Raw genomic sequence first — 22,558 nt, forward strand, 5'->3', positions numbered from 1 at the left:
TTTGACCTCGGAAATGAATTCCTTGTCCCAATTTTGCTATAGTTTGATGTATCACATGCAACTGTTATTCTAACTTGGGCCAAACTTAGCACATTAGTATACAAAGATATTTTCTTTTATTGCGCGCGCGCGCGGACATTTAAGCCTTTGGGGTTGAATTTTTTTAGCGCATATTTGTTTCAAGAGTGTCAGGAAAAATTTTCAAGTGCAATTAATGAAGTTAACATTGATTTACTGTCAAAAAAGTCGCATTTTTTCACAAAAAACGCGCGCGCGCACGCACTTTTGCTCAGATTCCTTCAAAACCAAAAATTGCATGTAATATACATAATTCTGAGTTTGCATGCAAAAAATCAGCCTCCTACGACAATTCTAAGTTATGTTTAACCACTGTTTAAATTTTCCGGAGAGTAATACGTTTTGTGGCCCCCCCCCCTTTTAAACTCGAGGAAACTGTTTTAATTTTGATTGATTACAACAGAACCCTTTTCAACATATGTGAAATAATAAATGTGGAAGATGCCGTCGTTTCTCTAGCCTGATTTAATTTCATTTAATTTCATAATTTAAAAAAATCAGCAAATCTTGAAGAAATGTTCAGAACCTAGATCCGGGTCCCGTCTTGGATTCAGATCTAAGTCTTTCATTGCGGATCTGGATCCGCATTAAAATTAAATTGATCTAAAGTTTATAAAACCATTTTTTCTTAGGAGGACTGTATACTGTATCGGTGTGTTTGTTCGAGCAGCATATATCAGGAAGTCCATGTTCACTCCCCATATGTCTCTACACTGTACAGCAACCATCTCATGCACAACAGCCAGCGCATGTACAACTCTCTCCGCTTAAATGTGACAGCTCAACATCTACTCCAATCAAAGCAAATCCTGGATCAGCATCAACCGGTGGCGGGTAAGAATTTATGAAACTTGCAGACATAGTTCAGTCCTTAATGATAATATTGCAGACATAGTCCAGTCCTTAATAATAATATTGCAGACATAGTCCAGTCCTTAATAATAATATTGCAGACATAGTCCAGTCCTTAATAATATTAAAATCGGTTGGTATTTCATGATTGGCATTGAATACCGCTGATCAAAAAGCTTATTCTTACGCAGCTCCGTGTAAAAACCTTATCTTAACAAAGGAATGCCATTTACTCGCAGATAAATTTGTTTCAATTGAAATTTAACCCCCATGATGGAATATAAAAAAATCCTTCCCTCTGGGGCCCAGAGGTTTAAATTTCCAATAGTTGTAATTTTTCTGCGAGTGTAAATGATACACTGTTTATGGTTAATATATGTCTTGTTGCGTGCTCCGCGGGCTCTAAAGCATATTTTGATTATCAGGCCCAAGGGAAAAAAGAGAAACATTTGACCTATTAAAGCTAATTTCAGAATCGTGACTGAAAGTGGAGACGTTTCTTGCTCTGGTTCCTTTGCAGCAAAGGTAGCAAAAAGCTCTAAATAAAAATTGCGAGAATCTCTTTCAACCCGCAGTCGGTTTGTAAAAAACGTGAAAGTTCTCGCTAACTTTAATGTTTTGATTCAAAATCGCAATGCAATCAGTAGATGATTTTTGTAAAATAATTTGTGATGTAGAAGTATTACACTTTCCTCAAAATCAATAGAAAGGATAAAAAAAATGAAAAATCGATCAAGCTTGAAAGCTGTAAACCAATTTCAAATGTCGTCTTTTGCATTACATTTTTTGATTTAGTTCTTTTACTTATTATAAATATCGTCTTCCCATTATTTGAGTCCTATTTTTTGTTGTTGATCTTTAGTTACTGTGGCCCAGTAAACATGGTAATTGAAAGACTAGTTCAATATCGTCTTTAAATATTTTTTTATTTAGCATAGTGATACTTTGAGGAGGCCGTAATCCGTAAGATTTTCGTCTGCTATGTTTACATTTTGTTTGTTTATGTTTTGACTTTATACGGTTGTACTTAGTAAAACAAGAAAATTTCAGTTTTGAAACGGGTTTACATCTTTACAAACTTTTACCGTTTTCATAAAAAAACCTCACCAGAGACATAATTATCTTATGACTTCTGAAATCAAGTATTACATTGCTAATTCTCAACAAAGACGATCTCGAATTCGTCACTGAATTTCCATGTTTATTGAGACACCCTGTAATTAAATCCAGGTGTGTCCCAGGGGTGTATATTATTTAAAATTCCAGATATATTTTAAGCTCGGGGGGGGGGGGATAAAGAATTTACCATGATGAAGCAAGTTTTTAATCCTTTTTCAGACTAACCCAAAAATTCACTTATTTTTTTCAAATCTAACTTCTGGGGAAAAGTTGATTTTCAAAAAAGGGTGGGGGGTGATGAAAATATATACCTCGGGTATATTGGAAACTGGTCCGCTAGTCTGTACATAATTCATAGAGAATAGAATATATATTAGAGGGGAATTTACTAGAAAAAAGAGTATAACGGCCGTTTTGTTGTACTGTTTCCATACTGCAGGTGTACTTCACATATGGCGGCTTTCTTAGACGTTCTACCATAGGTAGAATAGGGTGGCCCTGTAAAAATTGTTCAGAGGTGCACTTTTTCTTTTGAATAGATATATATAAAACTAAGAAAAATCCAAAATATTTTTTATTTTTGACCATTTTTTCCGGTGCCGTCGGTAAAAACGTGATTTTTGGCCATTTTCGAACTTTATTGATCTTATTTCTTAAAACTTTTTTAAAATTCAAAGTTTTTGACTGAGAATAATGTTTTATATCATTTTGGAAATCCCAGATAATGGTCTAAAAGATGAAACCAACTCATACTGAATATTTTGAAAAATCATAGTTTTATAAGCAGTTTTAGCCCCAAAATCGTCGATTTTATTGATGCGCACTTGCAGCTCACTAACATACCCCATGAGAACTGAACAAAAAAAAATAATTTTTATTTTCATTTTCTATATTTTATACTTATTCTAAAATGTCATTACTTTTTGAAATACCTTCAAAAATGGTCGATTAATGAATAGTTAAAAAAAACTCCGTTTTTTGAGTTTTTGAAAATTGTAACTTTCTTATAATTTAATGACGTGTTTGGACATTTTGAACTTGTTCTTTTAAAATGTTCATAAAATACATAGTTTTTGACTTGGAATGTTGTTTAATATCATTTTTGGAAACCCCAGATACTACTTTATAAGACTTAAAATCAATTTTTTTTAAATTGTTGAAAACTATTTTATTTTCATGCAAGTTTAGTCGAAAAATAATCTGGATTTTTACTATACGCTAACCTTGTTGAAACACTCGCTGACAAATATTAAAACATTTTTTTAGATTTTCACTTTCTATTTGATATATTCTATGTTAATGATTTAGACGACTTAAGAAATCTATAAATATTTTGAAGTGAATATGTTATTGAAGAAAAGTGATTTTCCTCCACTGCAATGACATGTATTGAAATCCTTGAAGAATCGTCAATTTTTAACTTTTGCAGGTCAAGGTTGGGCACTTTTCTTCAATAACATATCACTTCAAAATGTTTATGGATTTCGTAAGGTGTCTAAATCATTAAGCATAGAATATATCAAATAGAAAGTGAAAATCTAAAAAAATGTTTTAATATTTGTCAGCGAGTGTTTCAACAAGGTTAGCGTATACAGGGTGGCCAAAATGTACGGATTGTACGGATTGTACGGATTGATTTTTTTTTAACCCTAAAATTGTACGGATTGTACGGATTGCACGGATTGTACGGATTTGTTTTCAAATTGTACGGATTGTACGGATTTTATCCTGGAAAATACACCGTTTTTTTTAAATTTTCACTCATTTCAGCAAATTTTTCATGAAAATAAAAAAAAAATTCTCGTCAAAATGAAGTTAGTTTAACTTATTTTCTGCATTCTAAATAATNATTTACATGATTTGTACACTTTGAACTCCCTTTCAGGCTGAAAGGGTCTGAAAAAATTCATACCGAGAGATTCTTTAAATTCCCCTCTAATATATATTCTATTCTCTATGATATTAATACAGGCGTATCCTGGTTTATCAGACACTGGTAGGAGACTACTCTCATCAACCTTGAACACATCCTTGACCTTCAATAAGAGACTAGAGGAGGTGCACGAGACGGAGATCCTGGAGGGAAAGAATGCGGATTTATCCATGTCTGAAGATAATGCAGCTCAGGTTCAAACAAAGGTATTAAAGGGGGGATTTAAAAAAAATGAAGAGAAAATAAATGAACTTCAGGTTCAAATCAGTTCAAATTTGTAACTGATAATTTACAACCCTGGGTTCATATATATAGTATATATTTAAAAGCTAGGATTGAAAAAGATAAAGCTAGTGAGAAAGGGGCATATTTTTTTTTCTCTATTGTGTCGTTATTAGGACATTACTAATACCACTTGGCTCAGGCTATACCAAGGTTGTAAGTATAGATACTATAGATGCACTGCAATGTAGGTAAATGTCTTCTTTTTTGCAATAGACACCTAAAATTCTCATATGACGTCACTATACTTAACTGACAATCATCACATTTTATTGAGCTAAGACGTTTGAAGATAGAAATGCAATTCAATTTTTGAGTTTGTTTATATTTTGTGAGCCGTAAAATGTTTTATTCTTTAAAATTAATAAGCAGTGACGTCAGAGGAGGATTTAGTTTGTCCATTGCTTAACAGGTTGTCTTTACATTGGAGCGCATCCAGAGTATAAACCTTATTTTACAACCTGGGCTAAACCCTGCCGGGGATATCTAGCTTTAGCATAATAATTTTTACTGTTAAACAAAACTGTTTTCAAATTTTATGTATTTTTTAACAATTCACCTGGATTAAAAATTAAAAAAAAACCAGCTATATTCTACGTATATTTTCCCTATTTCACTCAAATTTTAAATTTTGGTCTAAGAATTTAATAAATTTTATGTGTTAAATAATTAATGATTTTTCAGCATTCTGAAGAAGCAAGTTCCTCTGGACTTCCCGAAATCTCTACTCCAGTAGCGGTTGTCTCTTCTGATCAAGAGAAACATCAAGTAGATCCTAGCGCTCCTCTTGTAGATGATAGTTTTGGAGGAGCTAGACCTAAAACCTTCCTGAGTACATCTAGCAGTGAAACTAGCTCTCCGGTGTGTATTTTTATTTGTGTGTACTTTTATCGTTTACCAAAAACTTCTAAATTTTCTTATTTTTCTCCGCTAACATTTTTGAAACTTTATTCTCTATTTAATTCTAGAGAAGGTTAAATTTAAACATCTTGCATTTTGAGAGTAAAAAGGGGATTGAGGAGATGTCCGGTATGAGGGGAGGGGGGGGGAGTTCCTGTCTTCCTTTTTGGTTCAAATCTTCCAATATTTTGGCCTAATTAGTGTTCGAATTTCCTTAAGCAAAATTGAATTTAATTTTAATGATCCCTCTAATGACCTCAACAAATAGCAAATATTTCAACAATGGTTTAATGCATATCAAACGAACGCTAGGAACCCATGGAACACAGTAGCAGCAATGACGATTGTTTGACCCTCTCATGACCTCAAACGACCTTAAATGCCCTCTAAAATGAAAATGTGTCAACTATGGCTTTATTCATATCAAACAAAAGCTGAACAAGCAGAGAATACAATAGCTGCAAAGAATCTAGTATTTGACTCTCTTAAAGATCTCCAACGATCTAAAATGACCTCCAAAATGAAAATGTTTTAACTATGGCTTAATACATATCAAACAAAAGCTAGGATCCCAGAGAATACAGTAGCAGCAACGAATCTAGTGTTTGACTCTCCAATGACCTCTAATTAACCTAAAATTACTCCAAAATGAAAATGTTTTAACTATGGCTCTTGTTTATTAAACATAAGTTAGGAACTCGGAGTATAGTAGCAGCAACAAATCTAGAATTTGACCCTCTAATGACCACTAACGACCAATAATGATCTTCTTTATAAAAATGTTTTAACTATGGCATTATGGCATTATGCATGTCAAATGAAAGCTATGAATTGATCTATATGGATTGCTTCAATCAATAAAAGATGTTTATTTGATACATATGTTACAAATGTTCTAATTATTGTAAAACAATTTGATCAAATTTATTTTAATGTTTTCACAGAATCCTCCTTTATTTTGACAAAAATGCATGCACATTTGCAATAGAGAAGGGTTTTTGATGTTAGCAAGTTTATTTTCAAAGATGGTTTACATATTGTTTAACAATGAGAACTAAAATAATGAAAAATAATATTTTTGATAATTAACTAAAAACGGAAAAAAATGTTGCAATATTTTTTCTTGGACCTATTTATTTAACAACAATACCTAGCTTCTAACAATTGTTCAGGTCTGGGGGTTGTATGTTAATTTTTGTCGCCATTTAAAAAAAAATCACTTGATTTCACACTTAACCCTAAAGGTTATCACCAAGGGACATCAAGTACTCCTTGATAAGCACACCACACAATTCAACCCTAGTGTTGACGCTAGAGAAAGATACAAATTTGTACCTACAGTATAGTCGATAAAAACCTTTGATCAGGTTTAACACACTAACACCTATGGTCAGGTATTTCAAACAAGGTCTTTAGATCTTAACACTTTAGCTCTGCTACCATTTACTACTACTTTATTACCATGGTTCCTAGCTTTCGTTTGATATGCATAAAGCCATAGTTAAAATATTCATGATTTGGAGATCATTTAAGGCTGTTAGAGGTCATTAGAAGGTCAAACACTGGATTCGTTGCTGCTACTGTATTCCCTAGGTTCCAAGCTTTGTTGGATATTCATAAAGCTATAGTTAAAACATTTTCATATGGATGTCATTTTAGATCTTCAGGAGAGGCCATTAGATGGTCAAAAACTAGATTTGTTGCTGCTACTCTATTCTGCTGCATAAAGCCATAGTTAAAACATTTTCTGTTTGTTGAGGTAATTAGAGAACATTTAAGGTTGTTAGAGGTCATCAGAAGGTCAAACACTGGATTCGTTTCTGCTACTGTATTCCCTAGGTTCCAAGCTTTGTTGGATATTCATAGTTCCAAGCTATAGTCATTTTTGATCTTCAGAGGCCATTAGAGGGTCAAAAAACTAAATTTGTTGCTGCTTCTCTATTCTACTGCATAAAGCCATAGTTAAAACATTTTCTATTTGTTGAGGTCATTCGAGGTCGATAGAGGTCATTAAAGTCTAACACTAGATTAGTTGCTACTGCTGTATTCACTGGGTTCCTAGCTTTTGTTTGAGTTATATAAAGCCATAGTTAACATTTTCTATTTGTTGAGGTCAGTAGAGGTCAGTAGAGGTCTTAAGAGGGTCTACCACTAGATTTGTTGCTGCTACTGTATTCCTTGGGTTCCTAGCTTTTGTTTGAGCTACATATAGCCATAGTTGAAACATTTTCATTATGGAGGTAATTTTAGGTCATTAGAGGTTGGTTGAGGTCATTAGAGGGTCAAACACTAGATTCGTGGCTGCTACTGTATTCCTTGGGCTTCTAGCTTTCGTTTGATATGCATTAAACCATTGTTGAAACATTTGCTATTTGTTGAGGTCATCAGAAGTCATTAGAGGTCATTAAAATTCAATTCAATTTTATCTTACAAAATTCGAACACTAATTAGGCGTGCAGCCAAAAAATTGAAAGATTTGAGCCAAAACGAAGGCAGGGACCCCCTCCCCCCTCATTAAACAGGACATCTCCACCATCCCCTTTGTGTGCGTTTTTTTCGTTTTTGTTTATATTGACCCCATTTGGATCTGTGAATCCACCTATTGTAGTGGATTCAAGTTGGTTCAGGGATAATATTCTGGAAACAGTAAATCCAGATCTAAACTTTAAGCACTGCTTTAAGACAAGTTATGGTCCCTATTAGGATAATCCTACTTCAGGGTGTGTCCGTGCTGCTTCCTGGAACTAAGACCCTTGCAAGGTCCTCTTCAAAAACCTGGAACGCAGGAACTATAGTTAAGGAGGTGAAGAAGGAACGTTTCCTAGTCGAGTTCCCAGACTCAGAGCAGGAGACCATTAAGCAGAAGTATATAGTGACCAGTATACAGGATGTTCCGGCAGATGGAATTGTTCATCCTCAAGCATTCTCCAGGTACAGCAGGGGTGTGGGGATTGAGAATAAAATTTTGTAATTACGACAGTCACAATTTGTTTCAGGGAATAAAAGTTTTGAAGTTGTGAAAAAGACACACTTTCTTTATCCATCTACATTTGAAATTTAATAAGTGTGAAAAGGACAAATTGAGATATAATCCAAAGTTTTAAACTGTAAAACTCGAGAATTGAATTTCATTTAATTCATTCCTACACATTTTAACAACCCTCATTCTGGCCCCGAGGGGTTGTTCTAAAGCACAATTTTCCGACTTAATGTTCTATAAGTTTCCATTTGATAATCTTTTTTTTTAATTTTCAGGTTTTCTAAGTCCATAGAGGAGATGCCGGCAGAAACATCATCTATTCCGAGTGATCTACAGGTAAAATTTCTTTTTATTGTACTGTACTGTACTGTAATCTGTCTTGCAGATATGTAGTAAAAACACTATTCTGTGATCTAATTAGTACAATTAGAACAGGGTTCCTCCCAGGTTTTTTTGTGGCAGGTCAGGATAAAAGCAAAAGTGGCAGATTTTCAAAAAGTGGCAGAATTTACACACAGCCCAGAATAGTAGAATAGAGCGTTTTGGTGCAGTAAAAAGGTCAATAACCAGGTCCCTCCCATTAGATTTTCATTACTATTTTTCATGAAACTTTAAAAAAAAAATATTTTTATTGTTTAAAATTTCTTTTTGAAGTCAAGTATGTGCACAGATTAGCTTATAAAAGGGAGAATATATGTGTGACGCTTAATGTTCAATTCCAATCAAAAAGTGACAGAATTTACACACAGCCCACGAAAACTTCGAAGAGAAAATTCTGGGATTTTGGTAGTAGAATAGAGCGATTTGGTGTTGTAAAAAGGTCAATAACCAGGTTCCTCCTATAAGATTTTCATTACTATTTTTCATGAAATTAAAAAAAAAAAAAAATTTATTGTTTAAAATTTCTTTTTGAAGTCAAGTATGTGCACAGATTAGCTTTTAAAAGGGAGAATATATGTGTGACGCTTAATTTAACTAATTACAATAAAAAAGTGGCAGAGTTTACAGAGAAATTTTTTGGATTTTTGTAGTAGTATAGAGCGTTTTGGTGCTGAAAAAAGGTCAATAACCAGGTCCCTCCCATTAGATTTTCATTACTGTTTTTCATGAAACTTTGGGATTTTTTTATATTTTATTGTTTAAAATTTGTTGTGAAGTCATGTATGTGCACAGATTAGCTTTTTAAAAGAGGGAATACATGTGTGACGCTTGATTAAACCAATTACAGAAAGATAATTTTAACCAATAACAGAAAAGGCCTCAGATGTACACTTTTTGCGCGTTCACCCTTAGCAGAAATGAGGCCTATCTTTCGACCTAGGCACATCCGCTATAACTCAACTTCTGACCTACGTCAAATCCGCTAAACTACACATCCAACCTACAAGCAACTGGTTTTACAGCAGCATGATGGGGGGAAGGGAGTCATTAGAAAATCCACCGCCCCCTGCCCCCCCCCCCCCAAATATTTAAGGTGGCACAAGTTCTAAGCTTTGATTGCATGTTTCAGCTGGTATAGCTATTGTGGCATTTTTTGTGCTAAAACAATTTTGTGGACGATTTTAAGCTTATAATTTTTTGGCAGATTATATGCATTAAGGATTTAAGTTTCTAAGCTTCAATTGCATGTGAGGCAATTTTTTTTGGGGATTTAGATAGAGGTGTGTCAGGGTATAACTTACTATATAACTTCTTATGTGTTAACATTATTTTTTGGCAGATTTTACCCTTATTGATGATTTTTTGAGACAGAATTTATGTATCTGAATAATTTCAGTAAAAACTTTGGGCATTTGTTATCTGTTAACATTATTTTGTGCCATTTTTTTTAGCTCATTCATTATTTTTGTGGCAGATTTCAAGCTTTAAGTTTATGTTTGTGGCAGATTTAAAGCTCATTCGAATTAGTTTTGTGGCAGATTTCATGAATTAAGATTAGTTTTGTGGCAGATTTAAAGCTTATTCATAATTTCAGTGGCAGATTTCATTAGAGATGATGTTTGTGGCCGATTAAAAGCTCATTCACAATTTTTGTGGCAGACTTCATGCATTAAGTTGATGTTTGTGGCAGAATTAAAGCTCGTTCATAATTTTTGTTGCATATTTCATGCTTTAAGATTATGTTTGTGGCAGATTTAAACCTCATTCATAATTTGTGTGACAGATTTCATGCATTAAGGTTATGTTTGTGGCAGATTAAAGATCCAGGGTGGCCAAAATGTACGGATTGTACGGATTGATTTTTTTTTAACCCTAAAATTGTACGGATTGTACGGACTTGTTTTCAAATTGTACGGATTGTACGGATTTTATCCTGGAAAATACACAGTTTTTTTAAATTTTCACTCATTTCAGCAAATTTTTCATGAAAAAAAAAAAAAATTCTCGTCAAAATGAAGTTAGTTTAACTTATTTTCTGCATTCTAAATAATATTAGATTGATTAATGTTNGGATTGTTTTTCGAAAATTGTACGGATTGTACGGATTTCTTCTGAAAATGTACGGATTTTTGTACGGATGGGTTCAAAAAAGTTTTGGCCACCCTGATTAGATCATTCATAATTTTTGTGGCAGATTTTACGCATTAAGATTATGTTTGTGGCAGATTTAAAGCTCATTCATGATTTTTGTGGCAGATTTCATGCATTAAGATTATGTTTGTGGCAGATTTAAAGCTCATTCATAATTTTTGTGGCAGATTTCATGCATTAAGATTTTGTTTCTGGCAGATTTAAGCTCATCCATAATTTTTGTGGCCAATTTTATGCATTAAGTTTATGTTTGCTGTATATTTTATGCGTTAATTGGTAGCTTTTCCCCAAAATTGGCAGATTAGTTTTCTAATTTGGCAATTGTTTTTCCTAAATTGGCAGATTTTTGCCCAAAAATTTCAAATCTGAAAGTGACAGGTCAGTAGGGTGAGGTAAACTGACCCAAATTTGCTCTTGGAGGAACCCTGAATTAGAAAATGGTTGATCAGTTTTTATTTAACTTTGCCATCAAATGATCGCATCTCAACTTTAATAGACAACTTGCTTTATGACACAAATGAAAATCACATATATTAAAAATAGAACAGATGATTTAAATTACGTGATAAAGTATTACAGAAAATTTGCTGAATATGAGTACGACAATAATTTTATTAAAATAATTGCATGTTTTGTAATATTATGGTTATTGCAAAATTATTAACAAAAAGCCTTATTTTCGTTTATTAAAATAACATTATGCAGCAAAAAAAATCTTATGTTTTTGTTAGGTTGGAGAACATGTGATTGCGCGCTGGAACATGGATCAAACCTGGTATAACGCTGAAATCTTAAAGATAGAGAAGAACTACTGCACAGCTCTTTTCACCAGCTATGGGAACCAGGAAATTGTAAACCATGTCGTTAGATGTGTTGATCTAATCCCTAAGGAAGATTTTATTGATGAGCATGTTCTGGTAACCAAACCTGTACCTGAACACGGCTCTCTGGAGACTCATATAGCCAAGGAAGCTCTGGCAATGGGAGCTGCCCAAGATAATGGAGCTGCTGAGCAAAAAGATATTCTTGAACACGCAGAATTTGTTCTTGCAAAGTGGACTGAGGACAACACATGGTACAGAGCACAGATTCTGACTAGAGAGGAAAATTCATGCACCGTCATGTTCTATGACTATGGAAACACAGATAGTGTGGCGAGGTCAAATATTGTTCTAACGCCGTGCAAGATTCCAGCAGCTGATTTAAAGGATGAAAATATTGAAAGCCAACCCACAAACATGGTGTTAGACATTGTTTCTTCAGAAGTAACTTCATCACATGAGACTCAGCTTGAAAAGATTATTGATCCTGTTAAGGAACTCGTCGAGTTGGAAGCGCATACTTATGATCTGAAGGAAGGAGATCTGGTGCTAGCCAAATGGGCTGAGGACAAAACATGGTACAGAGCACAGATCCAGTCCACTGCTCTTAATACAGTTACAGTCCTGTTCTATGACTACGGCAATGCTGATATTGTTGACAAAGCCAGTATTGTTCACAAGGAGTCTGACATCCCTGTTTCTGATTTAAAGGATGAAAATCTCGGGTCTGAAATCCAACAGGTTCCCAAAGACGCGAGTGTCACTGTAGATCCAACACCTAATGCTCCTTCTACAACAGAAGCACACGAATCAAAGAATTTTGAAGTACTGTCCAGTGCTGAAACCCCTGTCTCCAGAGTACCTATAGATGAAGCCTCGCTACAGAAACAAGGCAACCATGTGTTTGCAAAATGGGGAGAAGATCAAACTTGGTACAGAGCTATAGTAACATCTTTGTCAGAGGATAAGGTTTCTGTTCTCTTCATTGATTATGGAAATACAGATACAGTTGATTTGAATTCAGTACACCTTGATAGCTCCAGTATTCCCGAGTCGGAAGAGAAGGATGAAAATGTTTATCTTGGATTCTCTGATGTATCTGGTAGTAGCACAGAACAGTGCTCTCCTACCTCCCCTCTCAACCAGCAGATGCATTTTTACAAGGTTGGGGATAAGGTATTTGCTCAATGGTCCGAAGATGTAACCTGGTATAGAGCTCTGGTTACAGGTTTCCATGAATCAAAATACAAGGTTCAGTTTATAGATTATGGAAATGAAGATGTCGTCACTCTTGAATGCATTCAAACTGATCGCCAGAAAATACCTTCTGGGGATAGCTTTGACGAGAATCTGTACCTTGGTCTTCATTTTGACACTGCTCTGGAGGGAGGAGCAAAGCAGCTGCAGTTTGATCTTGAGAAAGAAACTGAACCTCACACCAAGTCTCCAAAGGAAGTCAACAACAATCTGAAGATCGAGACTTCTGTAACCTCAGAGCTACAAGTCAATGATAATATAGAAAGTAAACCTCTTGGAAACAATAAGACTCCGCCAACTTCTGAAACTAAATCTCAGAAGATAGTAGTAAACAGTAACGTAAATGCTTTGAACAGTTCAACCCAGCAGTATGAGCTGGGGTTTGTGTTGGAGAAGGCGGAGGACACTGATTGCTTTACCATTATGTTCATTGCTGCGGATGTAGTGGAAATAGTTCATGTCGACAACATTAGAAATCTGGATGAAATACAGGTTAGAGAAATCTATTAGTTAATGGGTAATTTGCTTTTTCCTAAATTGACCCTAAATGATTTATTAACCGATTGGTAATAATAGATAATTTTTGTCCGTTTAAGATAAATACTTAAGATTTTTTTCAATATTTTGATTATTCAAGTTTAAAACTTTGAATACAAAAGCTGATCCGAACGTTGAAAAAACATCAAAAAGTATTGATTCTTACGGATTTCAATGATAATTAATTGAAATTATTTTATTACTCTTGAGCACTTCTTTGGAAAGCAGTTATTAAGTCTAACAATGGCAAATAAAGATGAGCAAAGAACATTGATTTCAAACTTTCTTATGCATATGTTTGTTTGAATCTAATAATACTTTTAAAAAATTTAAATTAGACCTTTAAAGAAAAATCCAAGATTCCCAAAACTTTTATTACAGAAAGGTATCGGTATATCTATCTCGATTATTATATCATATCTGTTCGGTTCCAGTATTCCGTAGTAGTAAACCTATCATGTATGAATTCCCATTATTACACGGCTCATGAGAAAAATTGTCGAATATTGTTCGCTTCTTAGTGTTAAAGAATCCTTATTCTTACACTGGGGGTTTAGAATTTTTATTCTTCACACAGACCGTGTAAGAATGGAAATTATTACACGGTCAGAGCGTAAAAGAATGTGTATATTTACATGCTTCAAGCATTAAAGTGGAAGAAAATTCATTCTTACACGCGTTTTATATTAATCTTTTCAACATAAATCGAAATTGATATTAACTTAATTATTTTTTACGAACAACATGCACTCTCACCTTTTTCTTTTATATTAAAACATGCAAACATACCCTTTCATGCTCACTTACCTTTTCATTTTTAGAAGTATTAATATATCTTAATTCAAAAATTTCCGTTCAAATCTTGACCTAGCTTAGTCCTGACAGAAGAATGTGTATAATTAACATATATCTCATTAAGAATGATTCAGAGGACGTTCACATTTTCTGACCTTTCCTAAAAAAAAGTTATGGACAATTCTTTAGGCCTTATATATATTAGGCAATTTCATCAAACTGTCTTGAGTCTCAAAGCATACTGCCCGACTGCCTACTTTATTCAAACAATTTTTTAGCTTTTCTTTATTGCAAACCATGCAAGATTTTGGAAATCTCTGCATATTGTAATAGAACGGTCAAGGCTTTTCCAGAATGGAAAGGTTATCGTGTTTTTCACAATTTCAATCAACTGCTTTTTCACTTTATAACTGGATACTGAACAAAAAGAGCTTTTCCAAAATTCAGTTGTAATATTTGGACACAGTAGACATGATAAAGATCCTACGGCTAAAACCGGTTTTGAAGTACCTCAGCAGTCACCATATCTCGCATGGCTAGAGTTAAAGTTGTAGCACAATCGGAAATGATGTCAATTATTCCAACTTGCTAAAGTGGTATTTCACACGACTAAAAAAAAATCTTAGCTTATAGAACCTCGCAAATATGATATAATATTAATCTGATTAGGATAAAAATGTAATAATGGAATTTTTAAACGAGATGGCATAATCTTTAAGGTTAGGTCATCTCGTTTAAGAATTTCCATTATTACATTCTTTTCCTCATAAGATTATCGTATTCTTTTTTTCAGGAGGAAGATGAACCGAATCTTGAAGAATTCATTTCAGGTAAATTTGTGTTTAAAGTTATGTACGGGGTCAGGGGGTTTTTAGGGTGCCCCTAAAAATAAATCCAGATGTGCAAAACATATGTTAGGAAGCATCAGGATAAAACTAGTGCAAATGCGAAATTTTAGCTTTTTAAAATAATTTTCCTAAATGAGCCAGCCATTTTACTTTTTTTCCCGCCATTTTTTTTGCTTTTTTCAACTACTCGGCTAAATTAGGTTATATCTGTCAATTTTTTAGGGATTTTGAAATGTGATTTTGGAAATCGTTTAAATTGGATCTGACGATATTTTGTAACATTGTTAAGAATTTTTGTTTTTTTACCGGACAAATACTCAGGAAACAGTGAATAATCCCGTCTTTTTTATACACCTCTCCTTGGTTCCATCTGGAAGTGGTGAAAGAAAAAAATTTTAAAATGCTAAAATTTCGCATTAGAAAATGTGTCGCACCTCTGAGAATCTATGTTCATTGGAAATATGTCCGTATGAACTCAATGAATACTAAACCGTCTTACAAACCGTATCACGGTGCTGCAAAGATTGCAAAAAAAGAGAATTTTTCCGAATACTTCTTTATGCTAAAGCTAAATACAAGTCCTTTACAGTTCTATAATATACGTTTTTGGGGCTTCACAAAAATTTTAAATAACTTGATGGTGAAAATAAAAAAAATTTCCCTCTTTTTTCATTTCGTATGTGTATTTTAAGCATATAAATTTTTTATAAACGGAGCCCAGGCGATTTAAAAAATTCGGGTAAATACGGCTAGGGTCTAAGCTGTCGTTGGGCCTTGTCGTTGAGCTTTCGGATTCAAGCTGCATCTTATTTTATTTGGCGGATTTTCATGGTAGGAATTGGCGCATTCCGTTTTTATGAGAACAAGCCGCATCATAAGGACATTTTTAGTTTTACCCGGAAACTATTTTAGAATCTCGACAATTTTTAAACCTGTTCCACAGCTATTGGAAACATTTATGTTTTTTAAAGTTGAACGTATTTAAATTGCTACTTTGTTCGTACAATTTCTTTTTTATTGATCACTTTATTGACCCATTGTCACCATGCACTTCAACTCTGCTTATGAGTGATTAAATATGTTTGCGTTTAGTTGCTGACCTACTTCTTAAAGATAAAGGTTGTATCGCGGACCTACTTGCTAAAGATGAAGGCTTGTCTGACCTTTCGTCTAAAGATGAGGGCGTCCCTGACCTATCTGCTAGAGATGAAGGCATAGCAGACCTACCAGCTAAAGATAAAGGAGGTGCTGAACCAACTGAAGATGATGATTCTTTCCTTCGTATCTTTCTGAATCATCATGACAAAGAATTGAAGGTAAGTGTACAAACTAGGTTATAACAAATTAATTTCCAGTACACTTGATGACAGCTTTGATTTTGTACACTCATCACAGCTGTATTCTTACGTCACAAGTGTCAACAGTTTTATGTGCCCGACAAAATTATTATTAGTAGTGATAATAAAGTGCTTCTTACGGTGAAATTGGTGCTTTTTTCTGTTCTTTATTTTCTGTTTTTACACTTTTCTTTTATCTTTGAAAACATGTCAACTAATGGTTAAAAATGTTGTCTTCCTCGATATATCTGACACTTGTGACGTCATGTATAATTGATCCATTTCTCTATTGCCACTTATTGTACTTGTTAATCTATTGGATTATAGTACATTACAAATAGACTAGAATGATAATGTACGATAATCCTTTACTAAAGAATAGACAAAGAACTACATTGAGAACGTTGCATATTTTATTATTTTACTGGTTAGGTTATCCATCTGTCCTTTTTAAGTGAACAGTTGAAGTGTACATGTCAGCTATTTAGGCTGCCAGGTAGATAACTATTAGCTCTAGTGAGGTATGCTGATAAAAATATATATAAAGTCTTGGGAATCATTTAACAAATGTCATTTTAGATTCCCTTTGCACTGCACTTATTTTTAGGTTAAATAGCTTTATGGGGATATTTTGTGAATTTATATCCTCGCCCTAATTAGGGGCATGGTATAAATATCTGAATGTAACATGATATAATAAAAGGCTAAGTCTTGCTGTTATGAATTAAATTCGTACCTAGACCACTTGGGACAAGTTCTGAACAAATTTCTCCAAAATGAATTTTCAAATAATCTTCCTTTTTTTTCGCCCATTTTACTGCTAAAATTCTAGGAATCATTGATTCTATTTGAGCAGTTCAGATTTGGGGTATGAGAGCAAAAAAAATAACCCGTTTATGGTTGAATTCTCCCCCCCCCCCCTCCCCGGATTCATTGGATCAGTAAATTTTGCAAATCCGAATCTCTGAAACCAAAATGATTACTGATCAAGATCCTAAGCGTTGGCCAAAGTTAAAGGGACTCAAAGCGAAATTTCAAGTGACACCCAATGCAAAGATGGAAATACCTGAAAAATTCCTGATTTACCGTAGTACTTTTATTATTGCATTTTACATTTTACTGATCATCAAAGCAAGAGAGAGCTTTGTGTTTATCCTTCATAAGGTGTTCGAATTGTTGTAAAACAAGAGTACGCTAGCATATAGTATGAACATAGCGCAGCTGACTACATGGATACCTAGAAAATCCCAAACATTTTGTCCAAAGAGTTGTTAAAAATTTGATTGTGATAACGTATTTTCTGCGACTTTAAAACAGGTTGCATATCTAGTGTTTCTGTAGTTTCTTAAAGGGACAAGTACACAGTTCCTTTAATATCTATTCGACCAGTTAAGCTAACTTTAAGTACATTTCTACTGGTTTGTCTAAATTTGACCTGAAACCTGTTCTTCAAATCCTTAATTTTTCTTTACACTGTAGAATAGCGGAGGTCTGAGTGCGAACGTAAAACTAAAGAATCTTTACCTGGAACTGGAGAAGTGGAATCCTGGAGATGTTGGATACCTCCATGGAACTGTTCAGGTATTTCAAGAAGGAATAGGGGTTATTTACATTCTACTCAAAGGAGGGGGGAGGGGTTAAGGGCAAGTTTTTCATCCTTTTTCTTACTTTTTACCCTTAAATTTTATAGATTTTCTTTTAAAAATCATTCAACGCCCCAACAAAAGTGACTTGCGAAATTCTATTTTAAGGATGCGTTATTAGAATCAACCATTTAAGCAAGAAAGCAACGTTAGTTCTTCTTAATTACTTTTTGCTGTTCTAGAAGGCAAAAGAATATAAACTTGAACCAAATAAAGGATGTTAAAAGTAAAATATTTTGTTAACTTTTCTTTCAAAATTTCCTAAAGTTTTCTTAAAGACCAAAAGTAAGCTATAAATACCCTCCAACTTATTTAAGGGAAATCAATTTTGAGAATTATGAGGGGGGGGGGGGGGGAGGGGCGGGAGATAAATAAAGTTCAGAGGTAAATAACCCCGTGTCAATTTTTAGGTTGTTGTTAAAAAAAGAAGCGCCGACTGCCTTAGTGTTGAGTTACTTGACGGATCAATTAAAACCGTCTCTCCCTTCACTATTTCCTCGAACCTGGTAAATCAGGCAGTTAAGCCAGAGTTCAAGTATGCTGATGCATTGGATTATAGCTCAGATGAATCAAACTCAGCTGACTCATCTGAATGTGAAGTAAGGATTGTACTTCTATTTTTTACAACACTAGTATTTCAGCGCGCCCATCATCTAGCCCAATCAAATATTTTCTCTTTGTAAACATTGTAAAACAATAAAAAAAAATCGCGCAATTCTATAAAAAATGTGGATTTGTAAAAGGGGATGGTGGAGTTGGCACATTTGATGTAGGGGGGAAGGGGGGCCCTGCCTTCATTTTTGGTTCAAATCTTCCAATTTTTTGGGTGCACGCCTAATTAGGGTTCGAAATTCCTATAATAAAAACAAATTGAACTTTAATGACCTCCACAAATAGAAAATATTTCAATTATGGCTTTATGCATATCAAACGAAAGCTAGGAACCCAGGGAATCCAGTAGCAGCAACAAATCCAGTGTTTGACCTTCTAATGACCTCTTACGACCTCTAATGACCTAAATGACCTCCAAAAATGAAAATGTTTTAACTATGGCTTTATGCATATCAAACGAAAGCTAGAAATCCAGGGAATACAGTAGTAGCAACAAATCCAGTGTTTGACCTTCTAATGATCTCTAACAACCTCTAATGGCCTAAATGACCTCCAAAAATGAAAATGTTTAAGCTATGGCTTCATCATATCAAACAAAAGATATGAATCCAGGGAAATACAGCAGTAGCAACAAATACAGTGTTTGACCTAATAATGACCTCGAATGACCTAAATGACCTCCAAAAATGAAATTCTTTCACAATGGCTTAGATGGTCAAACACTGGATTCATTGCTGCTATTACTGTATTCCCTGGGTTCCTAGCTTTCGTTTGATATGCATAAAGCCATAGTTAAAACAATTGCATTTTTCAGGTCATTTAAGTCATTAGAGGTCGTTAGAGGTCATAAGATGGTCAAACACTGGATTTATTGCTGCTACTGTATTCCCTGGGTTCCTAGCTTTCGTTTGATATGCATAAAAGCCATAGTTGAAAAATATTCTATTTGTGGAGGTCATTAGAGGTCATAAGAGGTCATTAGAGATCATTAGAAGGTCAAACACTGGATTTGTTGCTACTACTGTATTCCCTAGATTCCTAGCTTTCGTTTGATATGCATAAAGCCATAGTTAAAACATTTTCATTTTTGGAGGTCATTTAGGTCATTGAGGTCGTAAGAGGTCACAAGAAGGTCAAACACTGTATTTGTTGCTACTACTGTATTCCCTTGGTTCCTAGCTTTCGTTTGATATGCATACTAATTTTTTTAATTTTTGATAATTCATGAACCTTCCCTGGGGTCGTGAAAGGTCCCACACAACATTTGAGCCCGATCGGTTTAGCTGTTCTGACGTTTATTGGTTACAAACAGACCCCTACAAACTTCTGACCCTTGGCCTGAAATCCTTTTTTAAATTGATGCATTTAATTTTTTTTTTTATGTATTTTTATTGAATTTTTTTTATTGTTTTAGCTTTTAACTTTAACTTTAACTATTAACTTTTGATTATCAACAGAAAGATTTCCTTTTCTCCATCTATTATCGGAATGCCGGACTTAAAAGGACTGTACGCAGAATTTTAAGCGACCCTCCATGCAAAGATGGCAATTCCCGATTCAAAACGAGAACCTTGAAACCATTATCTGATTTTCTAGTTAAAAATATCTGATAATTGCTGCAGTAGAAATATGCAAGTCACCATAAGACCATAATTTATAAATATCAGTTTTCTAAATTAAAAGGTTGATATCTTATTCATATTTGATCAGTCAAAGCTTTTCAGTGTACCACTGTGAATCGGGCATTACCATTTACCATCTTTGCACTGAGGGTGACTTGAAATTGCGATTTCATTCCCTTTAATTAGTATGTGTGGTGTCCTCAATGAAACATTCTAACCCTTCAATCATTTAACCCTATTCCGACGGACCTCCGGTTTACCTGAAATTTTTCCTTATGATACAAATCTATAATATTTGGTACATTTCTGAAGAGCCCTTGACCCAGCAAATCCAATAATGCAAAACTATTTGCATAAATCTAAGCTAAATTTCTTTGTGCAATCTGCTTTCTTTTTTAAAGGATTTCCAAAAAAAAGCTATAACATGTTAAAATCCAATGAGTAGAAGTAGGTCTAAATTTAGATTTAGTTTGGTATAAGGTAAAATTAGGCATTCTAGCAGTATGCTTGAGGACTAGGGCAGTAGATATTAAATCCTATCTTTTAGTCTTCAGTGTTGAGCATTTATTTGTAAGAAACGTCATAAAAATTAAACAGCCCCACAATATTTTTTGAGTTGTCGCAAAAAGTCGGACATGAATGATGTCCTCAATAAAATAAAGCATATTCTAACCCTAGAATCATTTAAAGAGATATTTTTTCCAGGTGTCTCCGCGTATACCTGGAACTAGACTGTTGCTAAGAATGCAGGATGGATTGCACCGACCTATAGGAGTAGCTGCAGATTCTACGTATGTTTATATAGGAAATGTATATGAAAGTTCATTCAATTATCCTTCAACGGCATTGGCAACCTTAAACCTGTCATTAATTTGCATCTTCTTTTTAATACTTACAGGGTGGCCAAAATGTACGGATTGTACGGATTGATTTTTTTTAACCCTAAAAATGTACGGATTGTACGGATTTGTTTTCAAATTGTACGGATTGTACGGATTTTATCCTGGAAAATACACCGTTTTTTATTTTTCAAAAATGGGATTTTTTCGAAAATTGTGCTGATTGTACAGATTTTTTAAAAAAATGTACGGATTGGTTTAAAAAAATGTACGGATTGCACGGATTTTTTTTTAAAAAATTGTACGGATTGTTTTTCGAAAATTGTACGGATTGTACGGATTTCTTCTGAAAATGTACGGATTTTTGTACGAATGGGTTCAAAAAAGTTTTGGCCACCCTGTACTTAAATTGCTTAAAAAGCATCTTTCATAAACGAAAAATGGATGTACACTAATTATTAAGTGGGAAGCAGTTTCTGTTGGAGACATAACTTCCTGGAGGTTGGATTTAATGAGTAGGGAGTAGTAGTTAACCAGTCATAACTTAATCTTGGAGTCTAGTTAATCATTAATTTCGACCTCCTTAGATATTCAAACACGTTTTTTGTTAATTTGATTAATTTTCTCTGCTGCAACTTCACTTCCTTGTAACTTCATACAAAAAATCTAGTTTGCAAGGACTCCCAGTCAATCCGAAAGTTTACCAAGCGTGGAGAGTTTATAAAGGCGTTCCTGGAGTATCCTAAACCTAGGCAGCTACTTCATCTCAAGCAGGGAGGGTTTGTGCTGACCTGCAAGCAGGGTCTGGTATTCCTTACCCCAGAGTTTACTCCGATCAAGGTCAGTAGGAATCAATTATCAGGGTTATAATTTCCTACTTGAAATCAATATTTATCAATTCTACATTATTTTTAAGTAATGTTGTAGCTATAAAACATTGGAAGTTTCAACCAGTCCTTAACAAACTTTGATATTTTTTATCAGAGTTTTAAAACTCGAGAGTAAATTTGTTTTAAAATGGTCTAAACAAGAATTGTGCATTCTCCCATAAATACAATCTAAATTGGTTTCAAAAACATTGAGAAAAATCGTATGCCATGGGATCGACCCTATAAATGTGGTATAAAAAAAATATTGGAACTAAAAGTGCTTAGGATCCAGCAATCAGCATCAGCTACAATTCAACCTCTCTCCTCTCCCCCCCCAAAAAAAAAAAAAAAAATTAAAATTTTCTTCAACCACTTCAACACAATTTTTCTACATGAAAGCTATTTCAAACAAAGCCTTCTATTAGAAACCTTAGTTTTTGTGTTCACTAACGATAGATTTGATCAAACTTTATAATCTCTGATTGGTTCATTAAGTTTCAGTGGGTAAAAAAGAAAAAAAAATCGTGGACTCTCTTTCATCATTTAATAAAAAATAGTAACTTGGATCCATTTTTATCAGGGAGGATCAAAATGAAATTGATCCTAAGCAACAATTTCAACCAAAAAAATCACGAGAAAAAAGTTCAATTTTAGTGCCAACCAATGAGATATCACTAAATGTTTTTTTTCTGTTTTCACAGT

General features: G+C 34.1%; 1 protein-coding gene across 3 annotated transcripts in view; it reads left to right on the top strand.

The window, feature by feature from the left end:
• LOC111697911 (uncharacterized) overlaps positions 1 to 22,558 on the top strand; it is a 36,610-nt gene that overhangs the window by 8,592 nt on the left and 5,460 nt on the right. The window contains exons 10-22 of one of the 3 annotated variants that reach the window (XM_023468054.1): positions 711 to 912; positions 1,404 to 1,455; positions 4,021 to 4,188; positions 4,949 to 5,125; positions 7,884 to 8,095; positions 8,420 to 8,480; positions 11,408 to 13,246; positions 14,880 to 14,916; positions 16,027 to 16,250; positions 17,751 to 17,852; positions 18,325 to 18,513; positions 20,854 to 20,953; positions 21,658 to 21,827. In XM_023468054.1, coding sequence (XP_023323822.1) covers positions 711 to 912; positions 1,404 to 1,455; positions 4,021 to 4,188; positions 4,949 to 5,125; positions 7,884 to 8,095; positions 8,420 to 8,480; positions 11,408 to 13,246; positions 14,880 to 14,916; positions 16,027 to 16,250; positions 17,751 to 17,852; positions 18,325 to 18,513; positions 20,854 to 20,953; positions 21,658 to 21,827 — 3,533 coding nt within the window. Of the gene's footprint in view, positions 1 to 710; positions 913 to 1,403; positions 1,456 to 4,020; positions 4,189 to 4,943; positions 5,126 to 7,883; positions 8,096 to 8,419; positions 8,481 to 11,407; positions 13,247 to 14,879; positions 14,917 to 16,026; positions 16,251 to 17,750; positions 17,853 to 18,324; positions 18,514 to 20,853; positions 20,954 to 21,657; positions 21,828 to 22,558 lie in introns of all 3 variants that reach the window. The other 2 variants (XM_023468056.1, XM_023468055.1) reach the window with 2 other exon arrangements.

This window comes from Eurytemora carolleeae, unplaced genomic scaffold, assembly GCF_000591075.1.
Source record: "Eurytemora carolleeae unplaced genomic scaffold, Eaff_2.0 scaffold236, whole genome shotgun sequence".
Classification (NCBI taxonomy): Eukaryota; Metazoa; Arthropoda; class Copepoda; order Calanoida; family Temoridae; genus Eurytemora; species Eurytemora carolleeae.